Consider the following 21,648-nt stretch of genomic DNA (forward strand, 5'->3'; position numbering starts at 1 on the left):
ACGTTGCCCTGACAGATGGGGCTTGCCTATTGAAACAACCTTGAATCAACAGCAGTCGGCCAGACTACTGACTTTGTCTGCAACACTTTTGCAATTATTCTTTTCTTCTCTTCTTTCTTTGCAGCTGGTCTAATACCTCCTTGTGTTGTGCAATATACTCTTAAAGGAAGTCCAAGAATCCTGTTAACGGTCGTGATGATCATTTTAATTTCGAGATGCAATGAATTGTTTTTGGAAATGTAGAAACACGCTGGCCATGTAAAACTGATAATAAAAGACTAAGACACTGAATTTACTCATCATGAAAAAGAACACCCAGCTTTGTTTTGCTTGTTCACTTCTAAAGTGGCAATTTCGTGCAATCACGGGAAAATCCTCGGAAATGTTCGGTATTTAGCAAAGGACAATGCATTCAGCTGTATATTAGAGGCTGAAATAATTGACCTTGTTTAGTCTTCTCACAGATATTCTTGGCCTAAGGGCCCTCTAGTGGTCCCTTTGGGCCCAGCTTTACAACTTTTCCGACCCTTGTTGAGGAGAAAGAAGTTCCTAAAAACACACTGTCGCGACTCATTGTTCCAGTGTGGTAAACATATCATCTGCTCTTCACATCAAAAGCAGGAAAAGATTTTCCCGTCATCATTTCTTTAAGAAAGTCAGTCTTTTACGTCAAAGTGATCTCTGCTCTCACACCATCTTGTCATTGGACTGACATAAATTACAAAAATGTAGCTTTTAATAAGCAACTGTTATTTATAAGAATCGTCATCAAGGCAAGCGCACGGGATGTTTGTGTCTGCTTCAGCTGCTGCTCCCTGTTTGTCTATATGTGCAGCAAATTGAAGCCACATTTAAAGTAGAGGAAAATATTTCTTACAGCCAAGCAAGCCTGCATGTGTTTCTTTAGTTATTATTTATCCTACATAAGCAATAATAGCTGTAGCCAGCAAATATAGTATATGTTATTCTCTTTTGTAGATGTTAGATGAGCGCCACAGCTTACAGTGACAGGTTTTATGAAATTGAATATGATATTCATTCATGAAGCATTCCCTCGAACTCCACTCTAAGGACCACCTTGACATTATGGACTACTCTTAGCGGTATTAAGTGACCCCTACCAGCGGTTCTCAGCCCCACCTTGTGTGATTTATCCCCTTTCTAGAGGAGGGGAGCGTGCGCATGCGCTCGGGTTCTCTCAAACCACATGTGTTAGGAGCATAGCTGCGTCAAGTTTGCAGAAATGCGAAGGTTTGGAGCGGAAGTGAAGTAGATTAATCCTCCATATTAAATCTTAAGGTTTGACAGACATGAAGTTATATTAGAAAACTAAATATTAATTATTAAAAGAGTATATATAAAAATCCTATATGGGGGGAGCTCACTGAATAATATAAAGCTTTGTTTAAAAAAAGCAGTTATGTGTCTTTTACGCCTTGTTTTATCTGCTCATCTACATCCTCACACTATATCGCAGGACTTTCATTAAATAAGGCTGCCGTGTCCTTTTGTCAATATTTAGATGGACACCTGTTTTTGTTCGCGCTGTCTCACTTTATTTTGAAAGTCTACCCGGATGTTGGACAATTCCAGACTGTCTGACTTGACCTCGGTCTCAATCGCGACGTTGAGCCAGCAGCGGACGCTGAGCATCAGAGGCTGATCCTCCTCCGTGTCAGGGAGGCGTGCTGCGTGTGTTGTCACAGCTCCACGAAACGCTGCTCGTGTTTTATTTCCTGCCCAACTCTCGGCGGGATAAAAAGCTCTCGGGCTCAGACCCAACATGGGTTAGAAAGAAAGCCACCTATGGATTATCCACTTTGCGCACTTCAGCGAGGATGATGGGGGGGAGAGAATGGACTTGTTTTCGCAGAGACATCCTGACAAAGACGGGGACTGAGAGGGACTAGAAACCGGGACTCGCTGCTTCTCTGTGTCTCGCTTTGCATCTTTTTTCATTTTCTTTATTTTTTTCTCATTTCCCAGTTTGTTTAGTTTTGTTTTTGTTAGTATTTCCCCGCGCGCGTGCGAGGCAGAAATGTTTGCAGAATTGCTGTGCGGCGCCGTGGCTCTGCTCCTGTATGTCAACACTCTGGGCGCCGATTTCTGCTACGATGACAGGTACTTGAGTGAATGAATGACACCCAAACGCACGGTGCTGTATCCACTAACAGGAAACCTCATCAGTTCTGTAGAGAAGCGATGATTTACAACTTGGAGGAAGGGGGCATTTCATTGCGTCAGCATCAAAACAGCGTTGTCTATCACTACAAACAGTCCGCCCGGAGGCAGGTATCACGGTAGTTTGTGCTCTGAGGAGAAGCTGAGTGATGGAAATGTCCCACTGCTTTGAAAGTCACTGTCAGAGTCCACAGTCCAGACACGTGCTTGTTTGTGACATGTGTGGCAGCTGCGCTAATATTTCATTCCCGTGTTACAGCTGATCTGTCTGGGATCACAGCTTGTTTGAAAAGTGTATCCGGCAGCGCCTCACAAATAAGTTCTTCAAAGTCTGGACTTGCTCAAAGTCTTGAGATGTGCTGAGGAATCAGTTGATCCCAACAGGAAACAAAATGTGCCTCATATCTCTGCAGCAGAGACACATGCACGAGTGTGCAAAGAGTTTTCTTATTCGTTTACGTAAACGAGGCAAAGTTGTAACGCATTTCATCGGTTTGTGGGCTCAGTCGCTGTTATGCAGGGAAACGCATTACTCATAGCTGGCCTTTTGATATTTGATGGCTGAATGGTTGTCAGTGCCTCCGGCTCCTTACTCTCCATCCATTGCCTTGATGTAGGTCAGCTGCATGCACATTTTATGCTCCTATCACTGTATCACTATCAATATTCCTACAGCCAGTGTTCATAGTTGTTAGTCTGGGATGCTTTTTCTCCGAACAGAATATTGTGCAGCGCTGTGCATTTATTATGTGTCTTAAAGAGAAAAGCACACACAGAGAATACAGCTTAGTGTACAAACACTGAACATGTGGTGTATTTCCTGCACATCTCTGCTCACTGCTCTGGATATAGAGCATTTCCTGCCGAGCACATTCCCCCTGGTCTTTTTCTTTCTTTCTTTGCTGAAAGTGTGACACTTTTTCTTTTACAGTTGTGTTGCTGTGCGTTTTGCACTTGGTGCTTCGGTCGGGTGATTCACACACTTACATGATAGGAAGGTGGAGAGGTGTATTACATCCAAGTTTGAATGTAATACAGACGCCAAACCTTAATAATTCTATGTGGAGATGTTAACATAATTGTAAAATAATTATTTATTACCGCAGGAGTTTGGCTCCAAATCTTTTCTGGCTTTTTTGGTAAAAAAAAGATGAGTGACCGAATCGCCCATCCCAGCCGGGGTTTTGCTCTGACGTACAGTATTCTGCCTCTGACATCTTGTTCCATTGCAGGCTATCTGTCACATCCAGCCTTATCTGTTTTTAACACCGCGTGTTCCAGGCTTGCAATTAGCAGCCGTCTCCTGTCCCCCCCCCCTGGGCTCCACCGAGAGCGAGGAGAGAGGAAGGGTGTGTGCGGCGGTGCTGTATCATTTTAAGTACAACAGTCCTGGCCATGCAAACTGATCTGACTTGCTAATGCTGGGTTAGGTTTGAAAAAAGATAATGTCTTTATGGAAAATACTAAATTTGTAACGGCAATAAATCAGACTTCGAGCTTGCCATTACTAAACACCCTGCAGCCTTTAGAGTGGATTTATTTAAACTGTGACACTAATTTATGCATCATTCAGATATTGTTTTTCATAAACTAAAAGGACACCAGAGTTACAGAATATAATGACGGCATCTCTCAAAATAAAGATTTATAGCTTCGATTGAACTTTTTATGGTAAACAGCTGAGGAGAAAAAACAAATATAGCTGTTTTTCACAAGGCGGCATTGATTCCTGTCGGTGAAAAGATAGATTGTGTTTCTCCTTTGCTCCTGGCTGTGAAACTAATGCCCAGACTTAAATCAGTTTGTGATTTAAAATCAAAATTCGAGATTGCAGTGTGCATGAAATGCCCGGGGGGCACAAAGATGCCGTAGAAGAGACACCTGAGGATTCAGTCGCTTTGTAGCAGTGCAATACTTCTTCTTCTCATGATAACAGGAGCGCCTCGGTCACATGCGTCTTATCATATGTGTGTTCAGTGGTTACACATTAATTTAAGCAAACTTTCTGCCTGGTAACCAAGGCGGTAACCAAGGAAGTTTACATTTAAAAAGAGGGGAAAAAATGTTTACACATGTTAAATTATTTTTGTCCAGAGTCTAAATAAAATAATTTTCTGACCCTGCAGCCGGTAATGCCCCTCGTTTGATACGAATGACAGCGTGGAGGAGCGCCCTGCTCTCCACGGCCAAATTCCCGCGGGGCGGGGGCGGCTTTTCCTTTTCCTTCCCCTCCCTGGGACACAGTCATCATTAGCACATACACAGCTTTGACACCTGCACTGGAAAATGGGAATCATACGTCATGTAGTTCATATCAGCACTGCTGCAATCTCCAGTTAGGGCTGAGTGAAGGAATGGGAGAGCTCGGATAAATGCTGGTGCAATATTCTGCAGCTCCCTGTAAGCCGCGTGCACCAGGAATGAGAAGACCTCCGTGGGTCGACTGCAGGATTCTTTTATGCGGTTAGAAAAACCTGTTGAGCGCAGGTTAATCAAGGTGACGTGTTTTTAACGAAGCCAAATTCTCCATTTAATCGCTGTAAACACTAGACTGCTTTTTTTTGTGTTTTTTTAAAAAATATTTTTATTGAAAAAAGAAAACAACAGTACTTGCAGTTACCGAAATACAATCAACCTTTCTTCATTTTTCTAAGTAAATAAACTTTATATATATATATATATATATATATATATATATATATATGAAAAAAAACAACGCATTCTAAAAGAAAGACCCCTCCCCCCCCCGTCCCACACAGATCAACACAACCATCAAACATATTAGAGGAATATAACAGTAACAGAAGTACATTTAAACAGGCAATACCTCTAGACTAGCAAAATAAGAGATAAAGGGTTGCCACTTGTGAAAAAATTTGGCTGTGCAACCTCTCAACGTATATTTAATTTTTTCAAGTTTTAAAAAAAACATGACATCTTTAAGCCACCGGGTAATAGTAGGATACTTAACAGACTTCCAATGCAACAATATTAGACGTCTGGCTAATAGGGATGTGAAGGCTATAATATCCTTTTGTGTGGAATCAAGTGTAAGTGAGCGAACAGGAATCCCAAATACAGCAATCAGAGGACAAGGATGAAGAGTTACCCCAAGAACAGTCGACATAATAGCAAAATGTCCAGAAACTTTGTAGCTCAGGACACAGAAAAAACATGTGGCTAAGGTGACAAGGAGAACCATGGCATTTATCACATTTATTTTCCACTTCTGGATACAATTCAGAAAGTCTAGACTTAGAGAAATGCACCCTGTGTATGACCTTAAATTGAATAAGTCCAAGACGAGCACAGGAGGTGGAAGATTGTACCCTCGCTATAGCCTGTTCCCAAGACTCCTCATGTATTTGAAGTCCTAGTTCTCCTTCCCACGTACACTTAAGCTTAACATTAGAGTGGTTACTAAAAGACAGAATAGCATCATAGAGTTTCGAAATGGTTCCTCTGTGATGAGGAATAAATGATAACGTAGTTTCCCACTGCTGTTCTGGAGGTAAAGAGGGGAAGTTTGGGAAACACTTGGCAACACACTGGACTGTTTTTAAGATATATTTCAACCCCGGCTTTACGGATTATTGTTCACCGTCAGGAGTTTGATGGATGTGATGAACTGCACCCACCTCATTTTTCCAGCCTCGTGTTACGGTGTACAATTTGACTGTGTGAGGATGTGTGAAGGTTGTGGGTCACGCTGAAGGACGCAGCCTCCCTGGGCATGGCCGGTGATTTATAATGGTCAGACAGTTGGTAACGGCGAGCGATCGTACAGCTCCATGCTCTGAAAGTTTTATTAGACAAGTTGGGATTGAGGGCAGAACCAAAACCTGCTTTGCTGAGGCAGCTTATGTGAGGTTTGGGTGGTGACTCGTGTTGACACCACCCTAATGTTATAGTAAATATGGTGAAGGAAAAAGAAACGATTAAATATTTGTTTTTAGTTCAGATTAATTCAAGTTTTCTTCAAGTTTAACTTCAGAGACGTGTAGACAACCTTAATCTGGCCTCTGAGCTGGAGACCAGAATACTTTGACCTACCTGCCCCAGTATAGGCTTGTCCATAGCTGTCTCTTCTTCAGTGATCTTCAACCCTACTCTCATAGCCTATACTGTAGGATTGCTGCTTAGCATTGTGGTTATCTTGAGGGCCCAAGGGCGGCAACCCAGCAGCCTGAATATCTCTTTTTTTTCCCAGTCAGGGTTTCTTAGCCTGCGCCCTGTAATTATCGTCCTGCCTGCAGAGAGGGACTCACGACATGGTTTCGTAGATGTAGCTACGCTGCTGTTTCTCTCTGCATCTTTTTTTCCCTCCGTCTCTCTTCCTTTCAGCTACCCTCCTCCCAAAAACCTTTAGGCCCCCGGCTTCTATCATCCAGCGTCTCCAGATGGTCTCGTTCGGTAAGCAGTTTAGGGTTTTTCTCCCTTCACCAGTTTCAGGGGGAGCATTTGAAGTGGATTCAAATGTAGGTTGTTTGTTGCTTGTAGTTGCCAGGATGGAGACCTCAGAGCTCATGCTGACACAGTCAGTGAAGATAGCCTCGTGACAAAATAATACAATGCATTAAAAACTCATGTATTTAGTTTTTTAAAGGGGCGATAATCACTGTTTAGAATAGATCGAATCTGTGTAATGCAACCAAAATGACAAACGTGCACAACGCTGCAGCGAGGCTTTTGACAAAATCCTCCAAGTACTCACATGTGACACTGTTGCTATCTCAGTTACACTGGCTTCCTGTTAAATTTAGTCAATTTTAAGATCCTGGTCTTGACCTACAGAGCTGTGCACAGACTGGCACCAGCCTACATCTTTGATCTGCTACAGCCCGATGTCCCAGCAGGTCTTTGAGGTCATCTGATCAGGGCTTACTTGCTTTAGGGTGACAGAGCTTTTGCCACTGTGGCCCCGAGACTGTGGACTCTCTCCCCCAAACATTAGGAACTGTGGACTCAGTCGCTGTTTTTAAAAAACAACTCAAAACTCACCTTTTTAAAACTGCTTTTGGTTAATTTTTTGCCTGTTTTATTTTCTTTTTAAATCTTTTTATGACTTGTAATCTTATGTGCAGCACTTTGTGATTCTGTCTTGAAAGGTGCTACATAAATAAAAAAATATTTATTTATTATTATTTATTTATAATTATCACCTGACTCTGTGATACACAGAGCTTTCCAGCATTTTTCAACTCATCATTTATGTTCCGGCCTTCAGATTAGCTGCTTTGATTCATTCTCACCGCTCTTATATGGTTTTCCCAGCACCAAGTAGCAGACTGTAAAAGTGAGGCAGAATTAATATTGGAGTCAGGTTTCCTCTATTCCCGAACAATTCAGTTGAAGAAAATTAAAGCTCTTCTGTGTAAATGTGAAGAACTCTTTAATCTGTTAGTTTTAGGTTGCAGTGCTGTTCTGTTAAATTCAGTTAAAAAAACTTTACATATTGCAATGTCCTTTGACGGGAAAGAGTTCTCCACTCAGCCAGGGCTTTTCTAACATGTGGTAAACATTTACATGTGTTAGAAAGCATTAAAATAGACCCATAGGTCTGTTTTTACCAAAGCTGTGATCTTTTCCTAAAACTAACCTAATCCTAACCCAACAGTAGGGCTGCCACAAACGATTATTTTGATAGTCGACTAATCAGATCATCATCCATTGGACGTACAGCTTATTGCACCAGCAGCATCTGCTCTTATATAACTATCATTAGCTTACAGCTTTAAGTGTTTAAGGTATGTGCTAACTAAAAATAAAGACAAGATGATAGTTTATTAAATTTTAATGAAATCTGCAGATTGTTTCGGTGAAGTTTAATAAACTCCTTGTTATCTAAAATATAACAGGACACCGGAGTAAATTCTCTAGCATCTCACACTTCTGATAATCAGCTGTCTGCTTGACGTTTATTCAGCTGTGTAAAAACTATAACTTTAATCTCAGCCAAACCGATTTACTCAGGAACAAATAAAATACTACAAAAAGCCAAACAATAACATTTTTAAGTTATCTAAATGACTTATATATGTTTAACCTGAGTAGCGAAAGACAGCGGTGGGTTTGCAAACGATTAGCCGTGAGTCCGGTGTTCTCACGGCTCTAGTTAGCCTAGCCCCCGGCTAGCTATCGAGCTAGTGGCTAACAGACGTCTCCGAAAACGTCGGAGCGCTTTTGAAAATATGTGGTGTCTTGATAAACTGAGCAGATATTTGAGGTTTACACAGCTACATTCTCGCCTGAAAATATGTTAAACGTTTATTTTGTGACCCAGAAAGAATAATAAGAGTAATATTAAAACTAACTAGATGCCGCCATTGTTGGAAACTGAGCTGGGCTGCGCTATGAATTCTGGGACACAGCTTCTTCTTCTTCGGGGTTTAACGGCAGCTGGCATCCTTGTACATGCAGTGCTGCCATCTTCTGTTTCAGTCCGTTATTACACTCTTAAATCCTACTACTTATTCCTGCGTCTTTTGGGATCTTACAAAGCTTCAAACGACGCGTCGACTATTAAATCAGTCGTCGACGATTTTGATAGTCGATGTAATCGTGACTAGTCGACTAATCGTGACAGCCCTACCCAACAGTCATAGATGCAAACAAACATGAACCCCGGTCTCCTGGGTCCAAGTCCTTCACGTTTGACTTGAAAGACTCTGTGATCTTGAAATTTTATGGACATTAACATATGTAATGATTCTTATCTTCAAAGTTATTGCAAATATATTAAAAAAATTTTTAAAAAAGATTTATTGCAAATTTAAATCAAGTTAAAAATGCAAAGAACTCATTTTAAAAAAGCACAGATGAAAGAGCTGTAATGGTTTTCTTCAGTGCGACTCTGTTGTCGACGGTAAGAACCTTGGGTCCTGCATTTCCTTCCTTCGACTGCCAGACTGTATAATCTGCTGGCAGGATAGGAAGGAGACATGTGGGAGGTATCCTACTCACTCCTGGTGGCTCCACACTTTCTCTAATAAATATTCTAACAGGAATGTTTCTGATTATCATTTACAGATTTTCAGCTCCAGTGTGAGTCTGTTGACATTCCACGTGTGAGCGCTGCCAATGTGACAACTTTTTGAAATCTTCATTACAGTATCTCTCAGATTTCCCTTCAAATGTACCAGAAAGAGAAAAGGAAGAAAGACGATTCTTCTTTTCAAACATGACTCCTTTAAACCAGCGCGGAAAGATCGGCTCACTTTCAACCACAGATAGATTGGATCTCAATTTTCCCAAGCTCTCGTTTTCCAACAGATAGCCAGTGAGGGTAGAAATTGCTATTTTCTCTCTCACCACAATTGCAAGATAAGCTAGCCTGGCAGAAATTCGTGTGTTTCTAAAAATACCATTAATGAGGGGTTCTGATATGTTACTTTTCTTTCCAACAAAACCCCACAGAATTGCTCGAAGCATGCGTCTTGGATGGAGTGAGTTCATATTCAGGTTAATAGGAATCAGCTGAGTAGAAACGATGCTACTCTCACTCCTACACACTGTCATCGGGCCCAGGATATGGCCACGCTGCATCTTTGTTACTGCACCGAAACTCCTGAAGTTCATTTAGAAAATGTTGGCTCCTATGTTGCATTCACTGTGGTGAGGACAGAAAGACCTGCATATCTGTAAACATGCAATGGAGACTAAACTTGAGAAAGCGTTTCATTGGTAGATGTCCTAACATGCACACAAAGAATATTCTGGTGGTTGTTGAACCAGTAAAAACATTCAGTAAACGGTCGTGTGGTTGTGGCACGGCAGGACCTGCTGATGCACTGAATGCTTCCTGTACGGCGTTTGCGGTCCGAGGAAGTTTGGGATTTTTTGGAAACTTTTTTTTCCCACAATGCTTTGTGTGACTTCTTGTAAACCACTAACTGTTAATTAAATACAAAGCAGATTTCAACAAGACGGATTACGAATCAATTTGATTTTAATGCTGTGAAATTTGGTTTTCGTATTCATGGTCTTTAGAGGATAAATTCTCAATTTTGCCAAGACTTGTACCTGCACGGGCGCTCTCGGTACTCTGGCTTCCTCCCGCAGTCCAAAGATGTGCATGTTAGGATAATTGTTTATCCTAAATTGGTCACGGGTGTGAATGAGAGCATGAAAGGTTTTCTGTCTCTCGCTGATAGACTGGTGACCTGTCCAGGGTGGACCCTGCCAGCTGGGATAGGCTCCAGCCCAGCATTTAGTTCATAGCATTGTTGTTCTGTGAGTACAGCCTCAGAAAACAATGACAGCAAAGTGGCCTTGAATTTCTCTTACAACTATTAAAATATCCAGTAGAGCAGGGCGATATGACCAAAAATATTTATCACGATATACATTTGAAAATTTGCGATAACAATAACAAGACAAATTACTTTACAACTCCTCAACTTTATTAGTGCAAAAAAAAAAAAACATCAATGTATTTTCACTTAAACAAGCAGCTCTTTTAAGTGCATTAAAGTTATATAAAAATTTAACAGTGCAAATGCAAACTCCTTGCTGACAGTTTAACCAAAAGGCATTTCCAGTGGAAACTGGCCGACACATCCTCAGCATAACCATGTATAATATCCACAAAACTTAAAAAGAGGTTATACACACACAATACGGTAATATTATGTTGAAGCACAGTACGTATCACTCCGCGAGGCTCCGCCTACGATAGCCATAATGCTCCAACAATCCATCAAGCGTTGCGGCTTCATAGCTTAGCAAAGTCGCACTAAAACATCTGACAGATTTTCGAGCGCCGTGTACATAAAATTGTTTCGAGGTCAGTAAACACAACCAGAGTTCATACATAAGGCACACGGGATTATAAGGGGCACGGTCGACTTTTAGAAAAATCAAAGGATTGATTTTAAGTGTGCCGTATTTTCTAAAAAACACGGTAATAACGACGGCCCGCTAGCATGCTCTACCAAAAATAGTGCTTTGTTGTGTATCTGACGGACGAAAGCTAAACCAGTTCCACACCACTGAAGTTGCAGCATTTTTACAAACCAGTTCTGGTTCATCTGTTTCATTCAACGATCCGCTTTCGCCCTTCTCATTCTGCGTCGCCGCCATGTGCGTATGAAAACAAAGGCACTGCGCATGCGCGTTTTACCCATATTCTATCGCCATATTTCATTTTCCTATCGTTGCCCAACATTACACCGGTATTACCGTGAACAGTATGATATGGCCCAGCCTTAGTAACAATGTTCAGAATATTTAGGTTGTAACACATTGAATGCCTTAATGTTCTGTAATGAATAATGGATATTATGGCGATAGAATATGGGTAAAACGCGCATGCGCAGTGCCTTTGTTTACATACGCACATGGCGGCGACGCAGAATGAGAAGAGCGAAAGCGGATCGTTGAATGAAACAGATGAACCAGAACTGGTTTGTAAAAATGCTGCAGCTTCAGTGGTGTGGAACTGGTTTAGCTTTCGTCCGTCAGATACACAACAAAGCACTATTTTTGGTAGCTAGCATGCTAGCGGGCCGTCGTTATTACCGTGTTGTTTGGAAAATACGGCACACTTAAAATCAATCCTTTGATTTTTCTGAAAGTCGACAGAGCCCCTTATAATCCCATGTGCCTTATGTATGAACTCTGGTTGTGTTTACTGACCTCGAAACGATTTTATGTACACGGCGCTCGAAAATCTGTCAGATGTTTCAGTACGACTTTGCTAATCTACGAAGCCGCACCGCTTGATGGATTGTCGGAGCGTTACGGCTATCGTAGGCGGAGCGATACGTACTGTGCTTCAACATAATATTACCGTATTGTGTGTGTATAACCTCTTTTTAAGTTTTGTGGATATTATACATGGTTAAGCTGAGGATATGTCGGCCAGTTTCCACTGGAAACGCCTTTTGGTTAAACTGTCAGCAAGGAATTTGCATTTGCACTGTTAATTTTTTATATTATATTATATATTTTATATATATTTTTGTTTTTTTGCACTAATAAAGTTGTGGAGGTGTAAAGTATTTTGTCTCGTGTCAATTATATCGTTATCGCTAATTTTCAAATGTATATCATGATAACTATTCTTGGTCATATCGCCCTGCTCTAATTGTTACTAAATCTGATTAGGTTGTGCACACCAACAAGGCTTTAATGCTAAGCCAGGTTTCTTTAAACCTAATATGTAATCCATCTTACACAGGCAGCATGCTCCTTCCTCGCCTCTGGACACACATAACCTCCAGGTCCAGATGGTGTCTAGACGTTGGAGAAACACGATACATACATGAGTCTTAAATACCTCTAATAGTTGATATGCTCCTGATCAAATGGCACTCTGTGATATCTGCATGCTAAAATGCAGAGAATACATTGTTTCATTATAAGATTGAAGCTGATAATGAATATATAGCATGCCCACGAGTCCTTGAAAGCCACCTCTGTGCTCTCACCAGGCCAGATCGAGATACTTTAAAGCTACTTTAAAATAATCAGGCTCTGAAGCAGGGTAATCACCCAACTTCCATGCAGTGGGATAAAAAATGGTCCATATGTAGCTGTTGGGTGTGCTGCCTGGTGGAGGATTGAGGCATTAGAGATCAGTCTTTACAATACTACACAAGATGTTGACCATAGTCCAAAATGAGTATTCTCATAGCCTTGGCTGGCTGTTTAATTAAAGTTGACAGACTGTCTTGCTTAATAGATCTTGCAAGCACAGTGTACTGCAGACACACACACACAATAATTGCCTTAAACAATGTGTGATACCAGTCTAAATCCCACCCACGGTCAGTTGTGTGGCGGACATTCATGACCACAGTTCAATGATGTGAGAAAGGCATTAACGCTACCAAGAATCAGCGCATCGATTGATAAAGGGCAGCTATAGGTTTTGCTGCCGTCGTTGTAAATATGTCTCAGATGATTAAACTCTGTTGGGCTACGTTGGCAATGGGTCTAGACAAGGGTTTGGATTTCCAGGGCTAATGCCGGCTGATGGCTCTTAAGCCACGGCCACTCTCAAGCTCTTGGCTCTCTTCATATTAATGGGATTAACAGCACTATGGATGAGGGCGTGTAAGCAGAGAACCCCGAGCTATTAGAAACAAAAACTTCCCTGTCCCCCATATCCAACAGGGATGCTATAGTTTGGCCTTTTCAGCAATGAAGAGGAAAAGGCTTCTTTTCACTGTGCCTCACCATCTCTGTGGCAAGAAGCACTGGCTCATTTCGATAAGGTTATGACACAAGTTGGCCGGTTCAGAGCCAGCACCTTTGTTCTAGTAAAAAGAAAGCTTTGTGTGCTCCCTCTGTTCTCCCTGGACCCAGTGAAGGCGACCATTTGTCGCCAAATAGAGGGGAATTAATCCCCGTTTGTGTTGTCCTGTTGTTTATGAAGGACAAAGAATCAAGACCCCAGAGGTCACTGTTTGAACAGAGCAGAAAACTGCTGCAGCATTGTGCGCCAAACCTGTCAGAACCAATTGGGCAATCCCATTACGGCTGTACGTGCTCTGTTACTGCTCGCAAAGTTCTGGCTGTTCTCAAGAAGACCGAGGAATGAGGTCAGAGGATTCACGGTTGGTGATCCCAAAGAAGCCCGACTGTTATGAATATGCCAGCTAAATTATCCAGTGTCTTGGTTGTGTTGCTGGAAAATCACGTCTGTCAGTGCACTCGTGACCAGAGATGGGCAGTAACGCGTTACTGTAATCCGATTACTTTTTTCAAGTAACGAGTAAAGTAAGGGATTACTGTTGCAAAAACGGTAATTAGATTACTGTTACTTTCCTGTAGGAACGCTGCGTTACTGCGTTACTAAAACCGTGATTTTTTTTTGCGAGAATGTCTCATGACAGTGACGTAAGCGAGTGCGACGTTCGTGACAACAGCTGTGTGCAGATCAACAATGGATCATATATGGAGTGCGGAGAGAGTATGAGCGTGCAGCGTTTAAAGCGTGGAAGTACTGACCTTACTTTGAGTTTGATTCCATAAAAAGTGACAAAAACATTAGTGTCCGTTGTGCGTGGGAAGAAAACTTCTTTTTACAGAGAAAAAAACCCCTAAACTTCCAAACAAGCACCGAGTAGCTACGACGTAATGGGAAACTCACAGAGAAACTCGCGGATTCTTCCACTGACCGCTGCACACCTGCACCAGGGTAACCCTCCGCCTACCCCACTCCTGCTTTACAGGTGAAAATAGAGCAACAGGACCGCTAGTCTTTGACTTTATTTATTTTCTGCTGTGTTTTACTTGCATCTATTTGAAAGACTGAGTGTAAACACACAAAATATTTTATTTTATGTGCTGGAATGTGCAGAAAATAGGTTTAAATGTTAAACTAATTTCTTCCAGTCAGAGAATGTTGCAGATAATTAAATTTTTGCTTGATGCATAAAGTTAAAAGATTAAAACTAATAAAACAAGTTTTAAAAAGAGACTTTTCCATTTGATTACATTTTGTATGATGGATTATGCAGAAAAAGTAGAATTGGGCTGAAAGATCTATCACTTTATCACCTATTCAGGTTGTAAATCGTGTTTTTAAAAAGTAACTAAGTAATTAATTTCTTTTGAAAATAAGTAATCAGTAAAGTAACGGGATTACTTTTTTGGGAAGTAATCAGTAATTAGTTACTGATTACTTTTTTCAAGTAACTTGACCAACACTGCTCGTGACTTCCAAACTGAAACGAGTCCCCTGCTTAAACAAAGCTGATACAGATACAGTAGCTTCATTTATTTGTTTAAATTGATCATCGTAGCAGTTACAGTGTTTGTCATGTTTTAATAATGAACAAAGTTCATTAGTTCAAAGTAAGAAAAGTTCATAGTCTAAGGGTGTTTTCACACCTGTAGTTCTTTTACTCTGGTCCGAGTCAGTTGATGAGTTAGTAAACTTGTAGCTTTTCTCTGTGGTTTGTTTTCACACAGAGAAAAATCCAAGTGAATTCCACTAAAAATTACAGTGTGTGAGAACATTTAGAAAACACAGAATTTATGTTCATTTCACGGCTGCTAGCCTGTACAGAGCGTAACACATCTATAGTACTTGTAATGTACACCTGGTAGTCGCTTCAGATTGGTAAATAGTAAATGGCCTGCATTTGTATAGCGCTTTACTCAGTCTCTAAGGACCCCAAAGCACTTTACACTACATTCAGTCATTCACCCATCCACACACTGGTGATGGCAGCTACATTGTAGCCACAGCCACCCTGGGGCGCACTGACAGAGGCGAGGCTGCCGGACACTGGCGCCACCGGGCCCTCTGACCACCACCAGGTCGGATCACGTTCAAACGAAGCGCACCGGAGTTCGAGCTGATCACCATCACCACCTCCTGTAAAGGGTCTGGTGCAGTTGTTTTGGTCCACACCCGAGTGCTGTGCTCACACCTGCACAAACGAACAGCATCGAGGGGGAAAACCAAGCTGAGTTCAATTTAAATGCACTAAACACTGGTAATGTAGATGCCAGTGCTCTAACTACATTATTGCTAAAAAAGCAACATGGTATTAAGCATCGTTTTCGATAAATTGCATGCTCAAAAAAGTCTTTTGTCTCACTCCCCTTCCTTCTCGGTGCGTGTTGAAGCTCAACTTGGAACCTCGTTACGATCCAACCATGCAAAATATGATTTTTTTTGCCATTTTTCAAGTTGTCTTAAACTTTTGATCGGGTTCTGATGTTTGTGAATCAACCTTTGCTGCACTTAGATGGTGTGTTCGAGCAATGCTCTGTTGCTTCGGTTATTTTAACATTGCAGGGTTGAGGATTTCTCTCTGCTTCTCGTCAGGTTCAGGTTCATTCCTTTAAGGGAAACAAGTGTTAGAAATCCTCTGACTTCTGTTATTATTGTGGTTTAAGTGGTTTTCACATATGATTACAGTATCTGGTGTTTCCTAAGTGTAGTGAGTGAGTCAGATGCAGTGCAGTAGAACCTGTGGTCTGGCCAGTTGAGCTACTGTGGGTAACCTGCTGCAGCTGCTGCTCCCCTTGGACCTTTAACACTGGGACTTAACAGAAGCATTTGTGGCACATATTCTGAAGTTGTGTGCTGTTTGCCATCGAGCTGAGGTTGTACGGAGGACGGATTATTGCACAGTTCAGATGAGAAAAAGGAAATTGAGAAGGACTGCTTGTTTATGAGTTGTTGCTCTCCTTTTCTATATATGTGGATGGAGAAGCTGACAGAGCAAATTGGAGCCTGAATTCTTGCGGACCCGGACAGTCCCAGCAGAGCGAGCTGCCTCCTCCCTCTCTCTTCCCTCACTTCCTACCTCTTACCAGACCACAGCAACGGAGGAAGCACATCTTTTCACAAGCTGCCTCTAATTGATACTGTTGAGCCCCGGGAACCCAGAGTGTGGTTTTAGCGCTCTGAAAAAATGCGTGCAAAGCACAACAGCCTGCAGCATGCCACCCTCTGGGACACCACAGGTTATTTACAACCACACGACCAGTCTGGTCCAGGACCTCATATAGTTTAAGTGAATTAAAAAAGGGGGGGAAGAAAACTCCACCACACTTGGATGTGGCCTTTGCCAAGCCTTTCATCAAATAGCTTCACTGGGAGAGGGCAAGAGTTGAATCCAATCCAGAGCTGTAATCTTAGCCTTGGGGGGCTGCGCACTAAATAGTTGTGTGCGATATGAAAGCTGCATACGAGATAAAGAAGTAGTTTTTTTTCTGTTGGTACGTGTGCTTTTCCCGGCAGCTGCACCTGCAAAGTATTCAGGTTGTTTTCTTTATTTTTTTAAATAAATGATTTTCTGTATTTTGAATACAGCCGCGGGGCCATCAGGGGCATATTTTTTCTTCTTCTTTGTGTTTGGACATGTAAAGGTGGAATTACCGAATCCAATCGAATGTGGTGTGAAATGACTGCTTCTAATGTAGCTTGTCATGGCTCGGTGAGGCGGACGAGTCTGACGTCTCTCCAGATGGAGAACAGCTTGTGTTGTATAGTGTTTCACGCACGGGGCCAAGTCTGTAGTTCACTGTTTCTCTCTGCATTGTGAACACAATCGACCCGGCGACTGATTGATGGGATCGTGATTGTTTACAGGGTTGATTTCGGTGGTTTATTTTGGCTCGCGGCGCTGACCCTCAGCGTTTGAGGCGTTTGTCTTCAACTTTGACCTTTTTACGTGTGCGACTTTCGTTTTTTCAGCCGTTCTGCCGAGTAAGGTCTTCATCTTCGCCACGAGGTGGACTCGCACAGTTGGCACAGGTTTATTCCTGGTCAGCAGAGAACATTTAGTTTAGCAAAGGTGTCCAAGACTTTCTCCAACCACAGAGAAAGAAAACCACCATATCAAGCTCTCAATAAAGGCAGTAAATGGAAGTCTGACTCTGGATTGTGAAAGTTTGGTGGTAAGTCTACATTTTTCGCTGTGTGCAGGTCTTTTTCTGATTTAACTATGCAGTGCCTTATAATACTTACCTGATGAAATGTCAAGTGTGCCCCAAACCAAAGCCCTAAGTGGCTCCAGCATGTACAGAAGACTCACTTCTTGCCACCACATGGTAGATACATCAGTGGTTCTTTTAATTAGGAAGCAGTTAAAGAGAAAATCCATCCTCAGCTCTGCTGGCTCGCAACCTTTGTTTTCATTAGTGTGAGTGGCTGCTGGGGTCCCAGCAGTGTTGCCAACTTAGCGACTTTGTCGCTATATTTAGCGAGTTTTCAGACCCCCTTAGCGACTTTTTTTCTAAAAAGCTACTAGCGACAAATCTGGCGACTTTTTCTGGTGTTACTGGAGACTTATTTATGACGACTTTTTGACGTGAAAGCGCGTATCGCTCTTACTCTCAACAAGCAGCGGTGCTGCCGTGGGCACCTCACCCGTGCCAAAGCGCTCCCAGGCGGAGGATAGTCCTCCCCCAGCTGCTATCAGGGCAGGAGACGTTCACACCTGTGCGTCCAAAAGGCAAATGAATCGCGCATGAGCGAAGCCGCTGCTCCCGCACTGACTGTAACGCAGTCAGTTCTTTTACTCTTATGCTGTTTTGTGGATCAGGTTTAAAACTACTTATAAACACACACACACAAAGTAACTCCACCAGAGTGCCTATTTCGGGTCACTTTTGCCGGTCCAAGCCCGGGTAAAGGAGCAGGGTTGGAATTGTGACATTAAAAAAACAATAATTGCTAAAAATAAATTTAATTTGTAGTTCTAAATAAATTCTAAATGCATTTAGGACGTTTTTTACTCACTTTATGTCTCTTCCACAATGTTATTTCTCTCTCCAACAACGTAGGTTACAATTACATTAGCATGACTAATTATGCAAATTAGGCGATGACGTCATTTGGCAACTTCTAGCGACTTTTAGGACAGCCAGTAGCGATTTTCCTTACTGAGGAGTTGGCAACACTGGGTCCCAGATGAAGACCCTAACCACCCGACATGTCTGTTCAAACAAACAGTCATTCATAAACCTCCAGTCTTTTCTCTTTTTGCCAGTTTTTTTAACATAACATTAATCTGAACCACTTAGCAAGTGTTTTGGATGAATGTTATGTTTTTCAGAAGCTTATTGCACCGTCTCGGGAAAAGACAAATGAGAAGAATGACAATTTTAATAAGAAATGTCTTGAGGCAAGTCGATTTCTGTCTGCAAAGAAGCGAGAAATCTTTTCCTTTTGGCAGATTTCCTTCACTTGTGTAAAGAAAAATGCATCATCAGAACTGAACATGAGCACTTTCACTGCTTCCACCGTTTATTTGATGTAACGCCTCAACATTTCCTAATTAATTATACCCGTCGCTCTACTTTAACTGATAAGATTGGTGACGAGTAAAGTAGAGCGAAAGTAAAGCAGGCAGGTAACCTACCTTCCTGTGCGCTCCATTGAGACGTGGCCCCTTTTCTTTGAGGAGAATAGACCTTGATTGGTGCTTCTGTTTTCTAATTGGCTAAACAACAATCTGAGGTGCTGACTGTCCACAGGAACCCACCAGTTCATTGAGAGGTTATTGATTCTTAGCGAAGAGAAAAAGAAAAATCCTCCCATAGTTTCCCTGCGAGTGCCACAGACGGATGGTGCTTATTACATGAATAAGGATGTCATTTGTTTCTTCCTGCAGCCGGTGCAAATCGTATTCATTCATTCAGCGAAGTGTAACCCTGCAAGGTAAAAATTACTTACTTATATTTAGGGATGGGTATCGTTTAGGTTTTATCTGATATGGATAAAAGCGGTACTTTTGAAACGGTGCCGGTGCTTAAACGGTGCTTAAAGAATGGAGAACACAACATTGGTCCAAAAACCTCTCATGTTCAGCTGTTTTTTTGTAAAAAGATAACAATGTTAGCCTTTTCTGCAGCTATGGGGCATATATGGTATCACTCTTGGCTGGAAGCAGCTTAAACAATGGAAAAAAACACAAACTTTGTCCAAAAACCTCTCATGTTTAACTGTTTTCCACTTTTTCTTTGGTCATTTTAGCCTTTTTGTCCAGGGTGAAGGGAGTATCTGCCATCAAACAAGAAGACAGCCGCATGTAGCTATGATGGTGTTTGCTAGTTCACCTTACATGCATTAATGTAATAACGTGGTTAGCCTACTCAACGTAAATTACACACGAACAACATTAAGCTACTCACGCAGAGAAGAACGGCTGCTGCTGCATCATCATCCTCATCATTTCTGCTACACTGGCAGGGCTAGGGGCCAGGACTCTCCTCTTCGGGTTTTTGGGGGATGTTGCTAACTCGGGGTCGATAACAGCCACCACACCCACAGTAGATTCGTTCGGTGTGAGGTCTCGCAGCAAGCTATCAAATACGGCGCATTTCTCGGCTTTTAAAAAAACGCTATGCGTCGCCAGGTGTTCCATCAGATTCGAGGTGTTACCTCCTTTGACAGCATCACAGTATCAGCTTAAAGCACTTGTTGCAGCTGCTGAGTTTGCATCTTTTGCTGTGAAGTACAGCCAGACTTTTGACCGCTTCGCCTTGGGCATGTTTAATCTGTAGCTCTGCTCTAAAAGAACGTACGTACCTGGACCCGCCTACTATCCTCGGAAACGTAAAATGATTGGCTAGAATCCAAAGTGTATCACATCTCAGGAAAAAAAAGCACCGAAATGTGCGCTGCTATTCGGTCTGGTTACTACTGTTTATGTCAGAACCGGTGCCATCATGGCACCGGATACCGGTACCCATCCCTACTTATATTTCTGTTGCCTGCAGCGTCACAGTAGCAAACGTCTCCATTTAACACGTGTGGTCATTTTCCCTGTTTTTTTTATGGCTTGACCCAAATAGACGCACTAACATGAGAATGTAAAATAATCTCTTTTGTGTTTTGCGTGTGATCTGTTGCATGTAGCCAACAATTCTAGGTCAGATTTATAAAGGGGATGACTGTGTATCTGCTACTTTACTGTTGGAGACGTTTGGCGGTAAATCCTGTGGATGAATGATGGATGCCAGTTGTCACTGTGAACAGATGAGTTGGCAGGAACACACGCTGGCATGTTTTCCTGCTCAATGAGTTTTTAATTTGCGGTAACGACTTGACATCGGCAAATTATGGGTATTTGGAAATCAGAAAATCAGACCTCTGTGAAGGAGCGAAACAACTGTTTCATATCCCTGATAGAAGAGTGCCGATAAAGTGCTTGTTTTACTTTCATGCAGCTTTGCTTTTCTTCTTCTTCTTTGTCTTTTTTGGGGCTTATTAAAATATATTATTTAGGTCCAGCTTTCCTTAAACAGGCCGACTTTTATAAGTACACAAAATACATAAAAGAAGGTGTCAGGGTAAGAAAAAGTGACATGAAGCATTAGTCAGTACAGCTTTTTCTACTGAGCCGCAGTTATTGCCTTCATGGTTTATAGTATTTATTTGTTTAACACATATAATTATCCCTGATTCTCAGTTTGCCTATTGTTGCACATTTGTATTGTTTGCAGTGTAATTGGCTGTTGTTTTCATAGGCACTTTGTGTTTTACACTAAATTACAAACTTGGCTCTCACTCCGTGCAATTACAATTTCCCCTTTGAGAGCCGTGATTAAGCTATGCTTGGGCTCCAGACAAGGCAAGCTTTCTTATTGCTATAATCCAAAAAAAATCTAGATTTTACATGGAAATAGAAATTATTCAGAGTAGAAATATGAATGAAAAAAAAAAGCACTTTCTGAACAAATTACTCAAATTCCTGTCATCTCATGCTCAGTGTTGCCAAAGTCTAATAGTTTTAAAATATGCTGTCTGAGTATTGTTGGAAGGGACGCATGGTTATCCCTGCCATGATCACATAATTATCATTATGAATGATCTCATGGCATTTAATAGGAAGACCTCTGGTTTTCTTCAAAAAGTCGCCTGTTTAACATAACATCCACGGTATGATTGATGGAGAAAATGACAATTCAAAAAAAAAATTGCCTTTTTTATTCAAGCAAACCATCAGAACCTATTTTTAATCTCAACGTTGTCTTTTAAAAGTAAACGCAAAC

The 21,648-nt window shown here is 41.7% G+C and overlaps 1 protein-coding gene and 1 long non-coding RNA gene across 2 annotated transcripts in view; one reads left to right on the top strand and one right to left on the bottom strand.

Annotated features, from left to right (window-relative positions):
• The first annotated feature begins 1,621 nt into the window (after positions 1-1,621).
• The window catches only part of tmtc2b (transmembrane O-mannosyltransferase targeting cadherins 2b), a 111,049-nt gene continuing 91,022 nt past the window's right edge, over positions 1,622-21,648 (top strand). Inside the window, exon 1 of the mRNA XM_085165078.1 lies at positions 1,622-2,121. Within this exon, the coding sequence (XP_085021204.1) occupies positions 2,039-2,121 (83 nt within the window). The 5' untranslated portion in view covers positions 1,622-2,038. The remainder of the gene's footprint in view (positions 2,122-21,648) is intronic.
• LOC146515889 (uncharacterized) lies at positions 11,256-19,923 on the bottom strand. Its single transcript, XR_014874901.1, has 2 exons — positions 15,548-19,923; positions 11,256-14,872 (listed from the first exon to the last, which is right to left on the bottom strand). It is a non-coding gene; the product is annotated as an uncharacterized LOC146515889 (long non-coding RNA).

The sequence above is a fragment of the Neolamprologus multifasciatus genome, chromosome 7, assembly GCF_963576455.1.
Source record: "Neolamprologus multifasciatus chromosome 7, fNeoMul1.2, whole genome shotgun sequence".
Taxonomy (NCBI): Eukaryota; Metazoa; Chordata; class Actinopteri; order Cichliformes; family Cichlidae; genus Neolamprologus; species Neolamprologus multifasciatus.